Here is an 18,494-nt window from a genome sequence, read left to right on the forward strand (position 1 = left end):
AGAACCTCCTGACTCCGCGAGGACCTGGAATGAGCCATTACTATAGAAAGCACAATCTTTCCTACTTAACTCATAACATCTCTGCAGACTGACTTCTACTCCTACTGGATGTCAACCATGGCAGGACAAACAGAAGCATGAGACAGGTTGATACAGGAGAGTCCCTTGGGGATGAGTAGGGACTTAGAATCTTGGTCTACACAGACCAAGCAGGGGTTAACAAAACAGTCATAAAATGAAATATAAAATGGAAGTAATTATTTAATGACACAGGAAAATAATATGTTATGAAACAAACTGGTTACAAGCAGGGAGTAAAGGATGACTTCATTTCTGATAGAAAATTTAAAAGTACGTATATAAAGCCTCTGATGGCTATGTATGAAAATACTGAGTTTTCATTCTTGCTCTGTGATTAAAGAGTCTTCCCTTTGTTTTTGTGTGTTTTTTTGAGACATAATTATTTCTTAAAAAAAAAAAAAAAAAAAAGTTACTAAAGGTCTTAGGTGAAGCATTCTTAAATGCCACGAGTCTAACAGTCAAGGCCTGAATCTGAGGTCAGGTCCGGCCAGTGGACAACAGTTGAACCCAGACACAGGGAATCACTTTTTTTTTTTTTTTAATTACTGGGATGCTATTTGTATTAAGCTGTTTCCACCACATTTGATGTTCTCAGTGTATTTGTACTTAACAGGAGACTATGAATATTAACTAGCACAACAGCAAAACAATGCCAACAACTTTGGTTTCAAACTGATCAAAATGTAATAACCATTTTATAGTTATAAAATGTACTGGAAATAGAACAAGACATACTAAATACTCTGGAAGTCAAGAGTTCTACAACAAAAACCCCATGTGATGAAACCCCCATCTTTGCTGCTCTTTTTGACCGTTGTTCATTTCCAATTTCATCATAAACCTACTTTCCATTTCACAGATCTAGAAAGGGCAATTTTTCCTCAAAAAATGTTCTGCCTCCCTGAATACTCTGCAGAGTTAGAAGGGTTCAACAAAATCCAAACCACTTGGAACAAAGTTGAATGAGCAGTATCATCATTATGTGCCTTTTGCAAAAAGATATTTGCTAAGTTATTAAAGGGAGAATAACAGATGATTACACATATATTGGTGTAAATGAGGCTCAAAAATCTCAGGTTCCCACTGTTTCCAACAAATGTTAGGACTGCGAAGGGTGCTTTATTCAAATAACAATGACAAATAACCTACACTGTGGGCTCTTAAAAAAAAGAAATTAGGGAAGGCTCACCACTTTAAAATCTGGAGTATACAAAAACCCAACGCCACCTTTAATGTAACATGCTTCCTAGCCACAGTAGCATTTTCAGGGGAAGTCAAGAACTATGGTTAAGGTCCAATAAACAACCAAAACAACAACAAAAAAACCCAAAAACAAAAACAAAAAAACTGAGATAATTTTCTGCATCACCACCCCAGTGTACCAGGTCACTGCCTCCGAAGGTAGGCTGAACTGGGTAATGGACATTAAGGAGGGCACGAGATGTAATGAGCACTGGGTATACAGAAGACTGATGAATCACCTAACTCCACCTCTGAAACCAGTAATATATTTTATGTTAATTACTTGATTTTAAATAAAAAAATAAAAAATACCCTGCCCCCCAAAACAATGACAAATTCGGAGGCAAAAGATATAAAATTCTCTGCTGCCCAACAAAATCCAAAAGATCCCTTGTTTTGCTCTTGAACAACCTAGAAAAATTGAACTCGGTTTTACATCCCCAAATAAGAGCGGTATCTCCCGGAAGTATCAGTGCCTGGAGCTTGAAACCGTCAACTCATACTCTTGTTCCATCAGTCCCAATCCTGAAGCTACAATTCCTTTGTTAGAGAAAGGTGAAAAAAATCCATTTCAGGACAAAGCTACTCGAGACAAAAGGAAGGTGTGTCTTCAGTGGGAGAACTGCCGGCTGTCAGAGGACTTCTTGCTAATGTGTTTGAAGATTTTGGACTTCTCGACTTTTTTGGCTTTCTGGTAGCCGAAGCCACCACCACCTCCTCTCTTTTTAAGCTTGCCGTCATTGCTGTTCACGTCTAAAGGTGAAGGTTAAGGAAATTAAGCAACACCAAGACAATGAGCTCTCATCTAATACTCACACAGAGAACAAGCCAGCACGACCCCCACCGCTCCACTCCCACAACCCCTTCCCACACTAGGAAAACGGGACCTTAAGCCCACTTGACCCATTTCCAGGAAGTCTGGAGTGGTCACGGGATCACTGACTAAAGTGAGCAGGTGGGACTTTGAAACCCAATGTAAAAGCTGTATTGTTTTCCATGCACAATGAAACTGAAGACCATGATTTATAAGTTTGAGAGGTACATCAGCAGCAAGTCTAGAGAAACACAATAAAAACCACCCTGTCAAATGACTTTCACCTCTGTTCCGAGTGGAGTGGATTCAGGAATGCTTAGCCACCTGAAGGAGTTGCCGCTCTTCCTCACGATTCAGCAAGTATGCATCACAGCAGACACTTATTCACTACCTACAATGAGGACGGGGACCCCTGTCTTGTCCCCTTGGAGTTGGCGCCACAGCGCTCACAGGCCTCACTTTTGCTGTTTGTGCCTCGCTGGGAAACACGAAGATCAAGTACAGATGATCAACTGCAACAGAACCAATTGCAGGTGTTCCCTTGGCTTTTACCCTGGGTAGCACTTATGTGTTGCTGTCTTTTGCTAGTCTTGCAACTTCCTTGCACGAAATCCTTCCATGGCTCTGAGGCGATAAACATTCGGAGGCCCCATCTTCTCCCTTTAGCCCCAGGGTGTGCTGCTCTCCATGACCTCGTAAGGGGAAGCCTCAGAGCGGCCGAGCCCTGCCACTGTACCTCTCTGGCTTCTCTCCGGAACGCACAACTCTCTCGCTCTCCCGGTCTGCCTGACAAGTTCCTAAAGGCCTAAAGCCCAGGTTGTCCTGTGTCTGCAATCCCCACCGCGACAGCTAACCCCTGCCCACGTTGTGCTAGCGCTGACAAGCAGACAGTGACCAGAATGAACTCCCAGGGCTCCAGATAGTTGAAGCACACCCCAAACCAAGTGCTAAGCCCAAGTCGACCTTCTGTCAACCTTCTGTCCCTCAGTTCCCAGATGAATTCCTGCCAACAAAGAAAAGGATACTCAGATCAACAAAAGGAGGCACCTTGAAACCAAAAGAAAGAGCAACCTGAGGCAAATTTAAGTTATTAACATTGAAGATCTGTTTCAGAGAGTGGGAATCATATGCTCGAATGTAGGACTTATATGCTTCCTGGGCTGACTTATGAAGAAAGTAGTTCTTTTCAATCAATTTTTCAAGCTGAAACGAAAAGAGACATTGGTTTCAATAAAATACAAAAGCAGATTTCGTATATATTAGAACAAAAAAAATTTGTTCCAATACACTTATTACAAGTTTTGTAATATTTGCAAAATTAGGATGCAGTAAGAATAATGTCATACCTTATAAGGTATGAACTGGAACAAGGTAGGGAACACAGAAACATGGTAAGCAGCATAGCAAGGAACCTAAAAGATCACAGTCCAAACCTGGTTCATGAAAGGGGAGAGTCAGAGGACAATGATTACCAACTGAGACTCCCTCTTCCTCACAAATGTTTAAATAAAAAACCTCCAAAAAACAAAAACCATGCAAATAAAAATACCAAACATACCAAACATACCTGAGACTGAATGTCAGAAATTTTGGACCAGGAAAACTGAAATTCACTTAATGGAACCTAGAAAACAAAAACACGAAGATTAGTAAACCAAGATGGATCAATATTCAGACTTGTAGATGATCCAGCAGTGACAAGCGTCCTGTCCCATGAAGAACCAGAAGGACAGCCAAGCCTGCGGGACTCCCTCAGGACAGAGAGAGCCACTCCTCTGGTTTCCTGCAGCCAGTGGAAAAGTCTTATCTAACCTCTGCTATCTTCACATACACTGTGCTGAGGAACCTTCCTGAAAGGAAAGCCGAGAAACTAGACAGGAACATAAGTCAATGAAGCCCTTTTTTCTACGGATGCAGCACGAGACAGCCTGATGCTTCCAGTCAGGACCACTGGTCTCTCTCTCCATGTCAGGAGAGCTGTCCTACTGCCACCCTGCCCTGTGACTAGGGTCTGTGATACTAGAGCTCATGATGACCACACACCCTCTATGGGAAGGATCTCTCACCAGTCATCACTTATTAGGTAACTGAAAAAATGCCAGATCTCGGAGAAGTGCTAGAAAAACAGCTGTCCAAGTCCCGCCCTCAGAGCCTGCAGTCTTGCATAGAAGATAGGTTGGGGGTAAGGGTACAGCTGGATGGACACTCGTGCTGTGGAAACTCCCAACAACAGGAGATCAGTGATGGTGTCCCACAACATAGCACAACTCACTGAAACCAGGAGCATTCAGAAGATCCAGAAATGGGTATTCTAGAGCAAGGGCACCAAGGCCATTTCTGGGAACTGCACACACTTTCAGGGTGGAGGAAAATCCTCCCGGTAAGACTGTGCCAAAGGAGGCCAAAGGGGAAGCAAATGTCAAGAGAAGTCCTGACAGGTGCACACAAGATCGAGCAACAAAGAGGTCAGGTAGGAGTCTAATGAAATCAGGTGTGGTGGATGGAGTTGAGGCCAGAGCCAGATGAAGGTGGGCCAGGGATCAGGCTAAAGGGACAGTAAACAGAGGAAAGAAAAGCCACTTTCCAAAACAGCAGAAGGAAGAAAGACAATCAGCAGCAGCCATGGTAGAGGGAGAAGGAGAATAGATTTAGGGTCGAAGTTGTTTTTTTAGTAGGAGACTTGAGATGTAATAGGAGAGACGGGAGGTAAAAGAGGGTCAAGGACTATGGGGCAGGAAGAAGGAGAAGAGGCAGGAGTGAATGGAGTCCTCATGAAAACAAGGCTGCAGCAGTGGGGCACGTGGAGACAATCTGGTATGAGGGAGCTTAGAAGGAGTGGAAGCGGTTCCACACAGGGCAAGGGAAAGGGACAACACCTGGGGACACTGAGATGCACTGTTGAGCAAGAGGGGTCAAGGGCTGTTCACTTTTCAGGCCAGATGCTCATCTTTTCTTCACGGCCCAATCTAACTGTTCTAACTGTTCCCAGAGCACTGCAACAACTCCCGACGCCTCAGACCCATCCAGAAATGGTGCGTAAGGCCAGTGGTACCGACGCAATTTCTACCAACAGGAATCTGCCCCCAGCTTACAATTTTCCAAACCAAGATCTTTACCTTGGATTGCTTCAAGTAACGAAGGAAACCCAATTCTTCAGGGCGTAAAATGAGCAAGGCATGCCCTCTCCCGTTTAGGCCTCTAGCTGTTCTTCCTACACGATGAATATATTCCTTTGTTGGAGAGAGAAAACCTGAATTAATACACCAACTTCCATGGGTACCTGCCTTTCTAGAACCTCCATCGTAATGGACAGAGCATGTCAGCCCATCTGGATGAGATAAGCGCTCTTCCCCTAGGGCCACGCCACACACATGCTGGCCATGTTCCCTACTTCTGTATGGACCATGACCAAAGAGGTAACGGCCATGATCGAGGCCTGATACCCACTGGATGAGGTATTCACATTAATGACTACTAAGTGTGCTTTGTCTTCAAATTACTTTTTGAACATGTTTTTGTGCTAGCTAACAATTTATATCATATACCGCTGTTAACAATATTTAATAAAACTTCTTCTACTACATATCCTGCAGAATCTTACCTATTTTCTGGAAGTGAATTTTATTTTCTTCTAACACCTACCACTCTTCACAGACCATTCAAAGCACATGGCACTCCCAACTTCAGCCGCACTGAGGCTTCTCAAATCTTGGCACACCCCCTTTGGATCTTGCTACTGTAGCCCTAGCTACCAGAGAAATACTGCAGTCAGCGTGCAGTACAACAGGACATTGATAAATATGGATCAATCTCTGAATATGAAATACGGTGTGTCTCAGGGAAACCAGAAAGTTCATTCCTTGGCACAGAGCCCTTGGGGAGAAATCCCAAGGATGCCAGTTACCTTGGGGTCATCTGGAGGGTCATACTGAACAATCCAGTCGACTTCAGGAATATCCAGCCCTCTCGCTGCCACGTCAGTACATAACAGTATCCCTGAATCTGCGTTGCAAAACTGGAAGAATGTGGTTGTACGCTTATTTTGCTTCTGCCTTCCCTAGAATCAAATCAAAGCATCCATTAGAGCTGGAAACTTGAGGTCATTTCTGGGAGGTCTGGATGTACAACCCCCTAGCTGTGGAGTTGTTAACCTGCTTCATTTCCATTTCACTCTCTGCCCTGGATCTCATTTCCCTAGGTGAATGGCATCTCTTATCCCTTTGTGGTCTGCACCCTTCCACACCCAGCAAAACTCCCTCCACATATGATCATTCTATATTTAGAGAGAGTGATACCGAAAACCCCACAATCCATATACTTGATAAGTGTTAACTGTTTTTTAATAAACTCATGATGACCACTTACATGAATGGCCAAGACAGGCAAATCGATGTAGTTCAGCAACTCATAGTGGTATTTCACGGACTTACAGGATGAAAAGAAGACCATCAGTTTCTTCTTCCGGTTCTTCTTAAGGAATGTAAAGAGTAGGAGGAATCTCTTTTCCGAGGGACAAACAACATAGCCCTAGAGTCGTTCAAGTGAACAGATAAAAATAATCACACTTTCAGCTTCATGAACCAATATAATTTAATGGAGAGCTCAGATAAATAGTGCGTATATACCAACGTGCCTGACCTAGAGCAAAATTACTGAGTTCATTATAGTAAAGCATCTCTAAACTGAAGACTAATTGTAGCCCTTCTGACTCCTGTTACTGGGTACAATCACTAAATACTAAATACTTTTTGTATTTCTGAGGTTACAGACTTCTGGTTATCCACAGTTTGTGCAACCATAATAAAGTAACATCTCTACGTGTTGGAACCCTCAAAGCATAGCAACGCTTCATTTTTGAAAAGGTCCCTAGTAGCAAGATCTCAAAAAACTACAGCCTGAAGGCACTGTCTTAAACAAGGTAACAAAGCCTAGTAAATATATTTTAAAAAATATACAACGAACACAATTTTTTAAAGATTTTATTTATTTATTTGACAGACAGAGACCACAAGTAGGCAGAGAGGCAGGCAGAGAGAGAGGAGGAAGCAGGCTCCCCGCCGAGCAGAGAGCCAGATGCGGGGCTCGATCCCAGGACCCTGGGATCATGACCTGAGCCGAAGGCAGAGGCTTAACCACTGAACCACCCAGGTGCCCCTATAACGAACACAATTTTTAAGCAAGATCATTATTTGAAATATTTTATTCAGCAAAATACTCAAAAGTTCTGTCTTCAATCCACCTAGTTTGGATCTGTTACCTCATTTCCAATTTTTCACAGCAATGTCCTGAAGCCAGCCTCTCTATCCGCTAACTCACCTTGCATCTTAGAGCAAAAGATCATTAAAAAACTTTCACTTTTTATTGCATTTACACTTGGTAGTGATCAGTGTCTCCTATGCAGCAAGAAGTATTAAGAGACAGAATAAAGAGAGCTGATCAAATTATTCAGAATTCAACATTTGTGATGTCAAGAGCCCATACCCAAATTCACTGTATTTGAATTAAAAGTTCACCAGTCCATCTGCTTTTGGGATGATCCTCCAAACAATTATAAGGACACACCGAAGATGATCCGAAAATATAAGATTTTGGGGCACCTGGGTGGCTCAGTGGGAGCCTCAGCAGGGAGCCTGCTTTCTCCTCTCTCTCTTCCTGCCTCTCTGCCTACTTGTCATCTCTGTGTCAAATAAATAAAATATTAAAAAAGAAAATGTAAGATCTTGACAAAGAGTACCTGCTCAAGACCATCCACTGTTGCATTAGCTTTATCGTCATCAACACCAACATACAATGGCTCCTTTTTCAAAGAAATCCTTGCCAAGTCCTCAACTTTTCGAGTTTGTGTGGCAGAAAAGAGCATGGTTTGCCTGCGTGCTGAAACAGATACAAATAAAAATAACCCCAATATTTCACGGACTTGTTAGCATTGCCTCACTGCTAGAAATACTGAGTAGAACTAGCAAGAATGGGATGTGTGATATCACTACAGATATTAAGATGGGACTATCTCAAACAACTTTACATCTATAAATTTGACAGATAAAACGGACAATTTCCTTGAGAGATAAATGGCTAAAGCTCGCGTGAGATAAAAGAGAAATCCTGAGGGGCGCCTGGGTGGCTCAGTGGGTTAAAGCCTCTGCCTTCAGCCCAGGTCATGATCCCGGGGTCCCGGGATACAGCCCCGCATTGGGCTCTCTGCTCAGTGCAGAGCCTGCTTCTCTCTCTCTGCCTGCCTCTCTGTCTACTTGTGTTCTCTGTCAAACAAATAAATAAAATCTTTAAAAAAAAAAAAAGAGAAATCCTGAATAGCTTTGTATCCATTACAGAAACTGTAGTTAAAATTGTCACATAAAGAAAACTCCAGCCCCAAAGATTTCCACTGGTGAATTCTATCATATACTTAAGGAAAAAATATTAATAATTCTGCACAGTCTCTCCAGGATCTGCCAAGTTTTTATTTCCCAACTCATTCTTTGAAGCCAGCCATTACCCTGATACCAAAACCGAACAATGATTCTTAAGCACAGATGCAAAATTTCTAAAAAATTTGAGCAAAGGTGAATGCAGCATATAAAAAGGATAATGCATCATGACCAAGTGGGGTTTACTTCAGGAATGCAGAGCTGTTTAATATTTGAAAATTAAGTGATAAAATTTACTGAGTTAACAAATTTAAAATTTAAAGAAACATTTAATGAAAAAAGCAAACATCTGATCATTTAACAGGCATGGTAAGAGCATTTGATAGAATTTAGTATCTATTTCTGATTGTGATGTTACTGTTCCGTTTTATGCTGTTCCTGCATTTTTTTTTTAAAGCTTTTTAAAAAAAAAGGTTTTATTTATTTATTTAACAGAGAGAGATCACAAGTAGGCAGAGTGGCAGGAAGAGAGAGAGGGAGAAGCAGGCTTCCCGCTGAGCTTGCACTGCAAACTACCTCTAGGGCTGACTACACTACCGCTTGGCTTGGCAAGATTACAATTCGGGGATGACTGGCTTTCCTAGAGGAACCGCCCTCATCTCTTCCAACAACCACTTGGCAAACCACATGCAGCTATTAAGCCTACTTACTTGGCAGAAGTTTAATAATTTGTTTTAATTCCTCTTCAAACCCAACATCCAAGATACGATCAGCCTCGTCAATAACCAGACACTGCAGATTTTTATACATAAACCCTGGGGTATTCTAGCAAGACAAAGGCAAAGAAAAACATATTAGCTGTCAGGTTCAGGTTTCACACGAGACAAGAAGACAGGCAGCCCCCTCCAGTGTTGCTCTACCTGCATGTGGTCTAGGAGGCGGCCTGGGGTGGCCACGATGATGTTGATCCCATTACCGAGTTTCTGTGCTTCAGCCGACCGGTTGCTGCCACCCATTATCAAGCCGTATGTGTGAACATGGTACGTCATTAGCTCCTTAAGAACACCGAAAGTCTGCATGGCCAGTTCCCTAGTAGGTGAGAGGATAAGAACTCCCGTTCCTAAAAGGCAAAAAATGACAAAAGGTTAAAGCCTAGCTGTAGTTATTGACATGAGCCCGTAACAGCTATGATAACCTTCTATGGAGATAGCACCAAAAACCACTAGATCAGAGACTCACCATTCCTAGGCATGAACTTTAACTTGACAATGAGTTCGACTGCAGGGATGAGAAACGCCAGCGTTTTGCCACTACCTGTTTTTGCAGCTGCTAGAAGATCCCTAAATATTAACAATGGAAAGGAAAAAGAGACATTCAGTCTACTTATTCAACAAGCATTTACTGAACACCTACTATGTACTATCACATTCCAGGCATCAAGGCTAGAATGTGAATAAGAAAAACAAAGTCCCTAGCTTCTTTATCACTGAAATCGATCAGAGGTTACAGATCTAACCCAGAAATAAGAATTATGCTATAAAACAGAAACGAACACTTTTCTTCAAACATTAGTAACTTAAAGCCTTTAATGAAGCGTGGATGTATCAACCCAAAGCACAGTGCAAACATCAACAGAACATCTTCTTTCTAAATGACTAGCACTAAAAAAGGCACTGATGGGGCACCTGGGTGGCTCAGTGGGTTAAAGCCTCTGCCTTCAGCTCAGGTCATGATCTCAGGGTCCTGGGATTGAGCCCCACATCAGGCTCTCTGCTCAGCAGGGAGCCTGCTTCCCCCTCTTTCTCTGCCTGCCTCTCTGCCTACTTGTGATCAAATAAAGAAATAAAATCTTACAAAAAAAAAAAAAAAACCTAAAAAAACAAAAAACCTAAAATAAAGGTACTAATGCCCAAACATCAATGTTAATCATACCTGCCTTCCAGAAGTGGTCTGATACTTTTATGCTGAATTTCAGTCATGTTTGTAAAACCCATTTCTTTTATTGCCCTGAGAGTGTTCTCATTGACAAGATCAGTAAGAGAAGCAAATGAAGTATCCTCAAAAGCGCCTAAATAAAAGATTTATATCATTAGCAAACTTATCTTTAATAGTTAATACTGCAACGGCTATATGAATTAGTTTTGCTGTTTGAAAACATCACCGGGTGGCAATGAAGCTGAAAACAGCTTCTTCCAGTAAGAAAGACTAACCCCCACCATTCCCATATAATAACGAAGAAAAAGAATCTGACTTTTCAGTTTCTCCACTGCTGACAGCTGTGTAGCGTCTAGAACCTACCCTGTAACAAAAATAGTAATGGGCAGAGAGAAGATATAGTCCAGGGACTTGTGTGAGATGAGTATGTCATGCACTGGGGTGGTGCCGAGAGAAATGAAAATGTTTAATAAAAAGTGAAAGCATCTAGTATAGAGAAACTAAGTGCAAAATCAATCAAAAGAGCTGTTAATCTCACGCCAAAAAGACAAGCGAGAAGATCAGATATAGCCACACCCCATTAGACTGGACTCACACGTCAAGCGTGCAATGGTTCTTCAACCGGGGAAGACAACAAAATCCCCTGGGGAGCCCCCACCCCATCCTTGCCCAGCTTGTCAGCCAGCTATTGTCCACCTTGGTGCTACTGACATTTTGGGTTGGATAATCCTTCATTGTCAGAGGCTGTCCCATGATTATTGGATGTTTTGCAGCCTCCCTGACCTCCACCCACTAAATGACAGTACCAGCCCCCAGTTCTGAAAACCCATGGTTTCATGGTTTGCCTGTGACTAGTTTATGCACAGGACTTTGGCTGCTAAAATTGGTCAAGTACTGAGTAAACCGGGATGATGTGATCCCCCCTCCAAGGAAGGAGAACTGCCCTGGTTGAGAACCACTGCCATAACCTTTACAATTTTGATTAAGCAACCCTGGGTTAGAGTTAAATTTAAATATATTTAAAAAAATTTATTTAAAATTTAAAAACAAATAAATTTAAGTAAAAATTTAAGTAAAATTTTTATTTTAACAAATAAAAAATGCACACCGAACAACTCAAGGAGCTCCTAGACATTTCTGGTTTGGGCAAGTTATTTTGGCCAAATTCTTGACCTTACGAGGAAACAGGCCAGAGGAAGTCACCCTGGCAAAAGTCCCTCAATAATGTGAATTTCATCCTTCCTTACTACTAAGTGGGTCAGTATTAAACTTCTGGGCTAATTATTTTCCTACTACAAAATGGAATGAACTTTAGAAAACAACAAACCAAAGGAAGAGAGGACCCCAAAAGCTGTTTGTGTGCTAACCAAATATTTAGTGTCAGAAATGCAGAAAAAAAATAAAACAGAGAAATGACAAGAACTAGGCATATAATGTAGATAAAGCAACAGTAACTAGATAAAAAATATTTCTTGTCAATACTTTTCCTAGGTAAATTAAAAGTTACAACTGAAACTTCAAATCCTATAGTCCAGAAGGCATGCCATGTTTACGGTCTCTCTGGAAAACTTCGTAAAATTACCTGTTAGTCCTAGGGGTAGGCTGGGCACTTCATTGTCCTCTTCCTGATCATCTGGCTTCTCCACACGGTTTTCTGTTCCTTCAGGAGCTTGGGCCCCTTCTTCAGAGTCCCCTTTGTCTTCAGTTTTCACTTTTTTGGTATCTTTGGTTTTCAAGGAAAACACCCCCCCCCCCATTTTTTGGTTAAAATAAAATACCAAATGCAATCACAAAACTAAAAGATGTGTAATGCAAAGAGGCATGTTTTCAAAAGCTTAACACACTTCCAGTTTTAATATGCTAAGAATGTCTTTTTCATGACTAGAGATTTAATTATATGTAAAAACCCAGGGAGACATGCATTTGCCAACAAAACTTCATTTTTCAGGTCTATTCTAGCAGCCTGAGTGATTTTATATATATATATACCGTTTTTTTTGGGACAAAAGAACAGTAAATAAAAAGAGTCATTAATGCAACGTCTACTGAAATAAAGGCCTGAGACGACAGGAATGTGTATATATATATATATATATATATATATATATATATATATATATATATATATATACACTTTAAGATTTTATTTATTTGAGAGAGACACAGTGGGAGAGGGAATACAAGCAGGGGGAGCGGGAGAGGGGGAAGCAGGTTTCCCGCTGAGCAGGGAGCCCAATGCAGGGCTCGTTCCCAGGACTATGGGATCATGACCTAAGCCGAGGGCAGACGGTAAAGACTGAGCCACTTGGGTGCCCCGAATGACCAAGACATATTTGAAAAGTTGAACCATCTAAGTATACTGATTACATCAAGTTCTGTGTATTCCACCGAGGGAAAAAAACGACTGTGATTAATAGTTTGTCGAACTCTTAAAAAGCACTAATTTGTCCGACTGTACCATTAAACATAAATCTTCCATTAAAAAGCTAGCTTTGGTTCAAAGATGAGCAGAAACCCTGAGGGCTCTTCATGTTACTAAAGAGACCTCAGTGCAAGTACAACTCCCTTAGTCAGGCGTCGGACACTGGTAGTTCCTGGAAACCAAGTGGTGAGGGGAAGCAGGGGGGAGGCCTCCTGGCATTTCACTTCTACATATAGCTTTCCTAACAGGGCCCTACACTATCCTTCCAGCCTTACCTCCCATCACACTCCTGAATGTTCCACTTGGGATCAATGGGTTAACTACCATGCTGGGCTCCTACAAATTCATGGTAGCTAACTATGCGAGTTAGAACAGAACTGACTTGAACCAAAACTCAGGACTCTCTGTGGCCCAGGACTGGCCTCTTCCTTGCACCTGACTACCACCCTTCTGGAAAAGTCAACCAATGAGCAGCAAAAGCTCCTTTCTAAATGAAACCCTCATTTCAGCTAAGTTAGATGAACAGGAGATTCTAACTCAGGTGTTGAGAAACTTTTTCTATAAAGGCCCAGAGAGTGAACATTATAGGTTTTGCAGGCCTATAGGAATTGTCACAATAAAGACACAGGGATTGTCACAATAAAGACCAAGTAAACAAATGTGCACTGCAGTGTTCCAATAAAGCTTTATTTCCAAAAGTAGGTAGAGGGCTGCATAGTTTGCTGACACCTGTTACATTCTCCCTTGAAATCTCTGCTTGCTTACATCTCAAATAAAATGCCTCTCTTTCACGTAAGCTTATCCAAATCCAACCATCTTCCAAAAGCATCCTGCCCCCATCCTGGCCATTCTACTCATTGGAAATTAACATTCCATATATACAGAAGTTACCTGCTATTTTTATACACTTTGCACATCCAAATTATTACTAAGTCTCCTTTCAAGAGGAGGAATTTACAGTAGGCAAAGAAAATTGGGACAAAAAAACGGTAAATAAAAAGAGTCATTAATGCAACGTCTACTGAAATAAAGGCCCGAGACGACAGGAATGTATTAGCCCAGATGTCTTTAGCGTAATGCCACAATTCTGTTTGAAAACAGTTAATAAACCTAAAACCCTATGCCATAATATGGTCTGTTTAAAAGCCTAGCCTAGGGGTGCCTGGGTGGCTCAGTGGGTTAAGCCACTGCCTTTGGCTCGGGTCATGATCTCAGGGTCCTGGGATCGAGTCCCACATTGGGCTCTCTGCTCCACAGGGAGCCTGCTTCCCTCTCCCTCTCTCTCTGCCTACTTGTGATCTCTGTCAAATAAATAAATAAAAACTTAAAAAAAAAAAAAACGCCTAGCCAACTATCAAAAAGAGCAAATTTCTAGAATTCAAAGGAGGCTTTCATTGAAACTCAAGGTTTTCTTCAGTCCTTAGAGCATGTAAAAGCATATGAGACATTTCTCAGTATCTTAATACAAATAAAAATGTCAAACCCCCAGTCCGTACTCTGCTTCTTTTTGCTACTAGGTTATTTTCTGGTATGTTAGTGAGTATAGTGACTCTTGCATGTTGTGTGAATACAACATTAGAAGGAAGGTGAAACTCTGAAAATTGTCTGAATGTCTGAAGTTCAAGGAAACTGAAGTACTTACCAGGCCCAGCATCATCCACCATTTTTCTCTTTTTCTTTTTCTTCTTTTTCGGTTCTGAATTGGGAGGCTGTGTTGCTGCTTCTCCATTGATTTTTATGGTAGATTTCTTTTTTTTTTTTTTAACTTGTACAGTTTCCACTGTTTCTTTGGTTCTCTCTCCATTCTGGGCTTCTGAGGAGCCCACATTCACAGACTGTTTCAGGGATTTTTTAACCTTTCCACTTCCCACTGGTTCTTCAGACATATCCACATTTTGCGTTTCTGATATGCTCACATCCGAGACTCCTGTTTAAAAACAGAACGCAAATTGTGAACAAAGAAGGGGTTTGCTTAGAAACTTTGGAATCCCAGGTAAGAAACCTCATGGTATCCATGACTGAAATGATTTAGCTTTTAATACCCTTTCAAGTACATTATTAAAACCACTTAAATTGGGACGCCTGGGTGGCTCAGTTGGTTAAGCAGCTGCCTTTGGCTCAGGTCATGATCCCAGCGTCCTGGGATCAAGTCCCACATCGGGCTCCTTGCTCAACAGGGAGCCTGCATCCCCCTCTGCCTCTGCCTGCCATTCTGTGTGCCTGTGCTTGCTCTCTGTCCCTCTCTCTCTCTGACAAATAAATAAAATCTTAAAAAAAAAAAAAACACCACCTAAATTTATGGCATTCTACTAAAGGACAAGTAAGTTTCCTTTAATGAAAAATGCTGCAAAAGGGAAAGCTATATTGATTTCTTAACTTCAAAAAGCCACATCTCTGTCCATACGGCTTTAAGAATCTGGGACAGCAAAACTTCAGTGAAGTTAAACATTTAAAAGGATGGGGCCAGACACCGGTAGCTACAAATAAACATTTTTGTATTAAGTATTTGATAAATATATGGCTAGCTGACATATCAGAAAAGACTATCATCTATTCACACAACTACTGCTTTTCCTGTAACTTCAAAACTTTCATTCTAACTTTCCTAAGCAGCAGTGAATTGAAAATTCACTTACTGGTCCCAATATTTATCATGTATATACAAATGCCTAAGGATGTCTTTAAAAGTTTCCCTGCTTACATATAATAAAAGGTAACAACACTTTAAAACACTTTATTTTTTTAGAGTTTTAACGGTCTCTTTAAGTACCAAGATGTAGTTAGTAGTGCCATATAATTCGTAAGAACTGAAAATACAAGGGAAATTCAAAAAACCATTTCTAAAACCCACAAACCTGTCCTCGTCTTCAGGATTCCTCCCAAGCAACTAATCTCTGCTGGAATCCAGCTAGGGTCAAGAATTATGCCTCCAACATATGACCCCAAAAAGGATAAGGTAACTTCAAGATCTCTGGCTCACTGTTAGGAACTTAGAACTGCAGAGGAGGTGGGTAAGAAAGGTCACGGACATTCAGGTAAGCACCTTTCCAACGAAGTCTTTATTAAGGATGCAAATACCTGGAAGCGCTCGAGGAATTCATAACCTAAAGTTAGGAGCAACGGGAAGAGAGGGAGGGCACGCGCTGGACACGTGCAGAAGGCACTTCTAGAGCTGAAAACAGTATTGTCCAGGAATCGAGAGAGCCGACCTGAGCAGGGGCAGGCGATGGTGAAACGAGCTTGTCTGAAGCAATGCCGGCATTACATAGAGGTGAAAAGGCGGCGCGTGGAGATGACCGGTTCCACGTGTCTGAGTGGACATGGGCCGGCGGGTTTGGGTGGGGGCTGAGGTGGGACCTGAAAGTCGGAGGGACACAGAATAAGGGAGACACAGAAAAGCCGGCTTGGCTGGAAGCCCGGTGGGAGGCCTGGAGAGAAAACTCAGGCGGCCTGCTCCTGCTGCGACTGTACGGGGACACTGAGGCTCGGAAAACCTCAGGAGCGGACCGGGGGCACGCGGAGAGCGGCGCCCGAGCAGGAGCGACTGGAAACCGCGCCAGGCTGCCTTTCACTCTCAACAAACACACGTGCCGCGGGGGCAGCGGCCGCGCCACCTCAGGGATGCAGGGACTCCCGAAGCAGAGCAGCGCCGCGACGCAGGGGCGGGCTCCCGCAGTCCCCAAGCTCCGCGCATCTCACCCTGAAGCTTTAAGTTTCGCTGGCGCAATTTGAGGTTCCGTTTCTCGATCTTCTTGCGCAGGAGTTTCATGGGTAGATGGGACATGTTGTCGGTAAAGCGCCTCCGCTGCGGCGCCACAACTTGGCTACCGGGTTGACGTTACTTCCTCCCCGTCGCACGTGCGTACCCCGGACGACCGGAAATACGTCACGGGACCCCCTGGAAGACGGCCGACTGATAAAAAAATGAGTCCGGGGTGGAAATGCTTCCGGCGACCGGACTCTGCGCAGCGCCCTCTAGAGGAGTGGAGGTCCCACTTAGGTTCACATTGTGTCCGCCGGTGGCGTGTGTTAGGGGCGGTGGAGGGTCCTGAGAGTACGAGCTTCCGCAGAGGAGGCTGAAGAAACAACGACGAGCAGGGGGTTTAGGGAGTCTCCAGTTTCATGTGTCCTCTTTGTATCCTGGGCTATTCGGGATATTGAATAAAACCTAAATTTCATCTTTACCTCTGGAAGAAGATTCCGAAGTTAAGCAGTGCCAAGAGAGGGTGGGGAGCATATTGAGAAGAGGGGTCTCTTCACGGCTCCTGTTTCAGCTCTTGGAACACCTTGAGTTCTTGACTTCGGTCAGTTGCAGCTGGTTGGTTGGGACCGCCTGCAACACATTCTTCTACTTCGGACTGAAATAGAGCTAATGTAACTTCTGCAAGCTAGATTGACAATGGCATAATAAATAGTCTTTTTAACTTTGCGGGGGTAATAGTAATTCTTTTGAAACAAGTTATGTAACCTTGTGGCTTTTGCCTTATAAACCTGCTCTCCCTCCTTGCAGTTCAGAGTCTTGACACTTTTAACAGAGCGAGTTTCGAGGTCTAGCAAACAAATCAGTATCATTAGATCAGATCCCAGAAAGCCTCCAGGAGAGTTTGGGGAGGTGGAAATTGATCATGTATGTGCCTCCGAAATTCCTTTTGTCCCTCACTGCTAAAACCTATCTTAGTATCTGTTCAGTGTATGTTTAACTATTTGAAATTTCTGGCTTGGGGTCCCCATCCCAAGTGTCTCTTTTTCCAGAATATATTCATTATCAGTTATTCACTGATTTAGCAATTTTTAAAAGCATATGTATGCTAGTAATATGTGATAGGTGTGTGCTCCGTCCTGGGAATAGAATGGTAGGTAAGATGCACACAGTTCACCTTCATGAAACTAACAGAGTTGACATATGGAGAGGATAGAAAATTAAACAAGGTAAACTACACAGTGACCAGGGAAGCATGTGACAGTTCAGCACCTCTCGTGTGGGAATGGGGATCTGATGGAGTCTTTCATGCCATACCCTCTGTGCATATGCACTGTGCTAGTAGCAAACAGAGAAGAGAATGAAGATGATGCCTTTATTTAAATATTTAAATTTCATAGGGATCATGGCTCACCCATGCAGTTCTTCCAATTTTGTTTTGTCACCTGTGTGCACCCTTGGCCCCCTGAACTCAGGACTGGCTCCCTGAACTCAGGGCTGACCTCCTGAACCCAAGACACTCCTAGAAGCTTATGCTTAATTTTTTAGAAACTAACTAACGAACTGCTGAAGCACAAAAAGAAACATTTGAATAGGAGGTTTTCAAAGATGAATCAGGAAGTGAGGGAAATGACCAAGAGTTAACCTCAGCCTCAGTACAATGTTAAAATTCCACTCCGAACATCATTGCAAACCCTATTGAAAGGATCCTGCTTTCCCTTGTTCAGGGAGTCATGTTTTGGAAATTATTTAACAAAATCACCTTGTAAGGCAATCACCTGGTGCAGGTTCTGTGTATAGCTCACCAAGGAGCAGGCTCTATTTGATCCAGTAACAATCTGAGATCCTTAAGCCTTAGACAAGTGTTCATATAGTGAAAAGAAGATTTATGTGTATTATCTTTTCATTCAAATAAGTTAAAAAAGCCTCAGTTTG

General features: G+C 42.5%; 1 protein-coding gene across 2 annotated transcripts; it reads right to left on the reverse strand.

Annotated features, from left to right (window-relative positions):
- Nucleotides 1-236: 236 nt before the first annotated feature.
- DDX18 (DEAD-box helicase 18) lies at nucleotides 237-16,784 on the reverse strand. 2 transcript variants are annotated; one of them, XR_014300409.1, is made up of 15 exons: nucleotides 16,559-16,741; nucleotides 14,502-14,786; nucleotides 12,020-12,160; nucleotides 10,435-10,570; nucleotides 9,742-9,842; nucleotides 9,423-9,622; nucleotides 9,213-9,327; nucleotides 7,872-8,011; nucleotides 6,503-6,664; nucleotides 6,042-6,194; nucleotides 5,254-5,367; nucleotides 3,705-3,761; nucleotides 3,484-3,570; nucleotides 3,163-3,340; nucleotides 237-2,076 (listed from the first exon to the last, which is right to left on the reverse strand). XR_014300409.1 is itself a non-coding variant. In XM_082689866.1 (14 exons), exons 1-14 carry the CDS (start codon nucleotides 16,641-16,643, stop codon nucleotides 1,934-1,936), a joined length of 2,010 nt encoding a protein of 669 aa, XP_082545992.1. In that variant the 5' UTR covers nucleotides 16,644-16,784; the 3' UTR covers nucleotides 237-1,933. The 2 variants fall into 2 exon arrangements, 1 of the variants encoding a protein (XP_082545992.1); XM_082689866.1 differs by lacking the exon at nucleotides 3,484-3,570 and having other exon boundaries at nucleotides 16,559-16,784.
- Between the last annotated feature and the right edge of the window lie 1,710 nt (nucleotides 16,785-18,494).

This window comes from Mustela nivalis (genome assembly GCF_964662115.1).
Source record: "Mustela nivalis genome assembly, chromosome: 11".
NCBI classification, from domain to species: domain Eukaryota; kingdom Metazoa; phylum Chordata; class Mammalia; order Carnivora; family Mustelidae; genus Mustela; species Mustela nivalis.

What these genes read in the sequence shown, in the direction of transcription:
- DDX18 (XM_082689866.1), bottom strand. Translation starts at nt 16,643, where the DNA reads ATGTCCCATCTACCCATGAAACTCCTGCGCAAGAAGATCGAGAAACGG. An exon ending in CAGTGGATGGTCTTGAGCAG is followed by an intron (nt 6,665 to 7,871) that starts GTACTCTTTGTC and finishes GAACGACTCTAG; the next exon opens with GGCTATGTTGTTTGTCCCTC. An exon ending in GTTACTTGAAGCAATCCAAG is followed by an intron (nt 3,762 to 5,253) that starts GTAAAGATCTTG and finishes TTTGTTTTCTAG; the next exon opens with GTTCCATTAAGTGAATTTCA.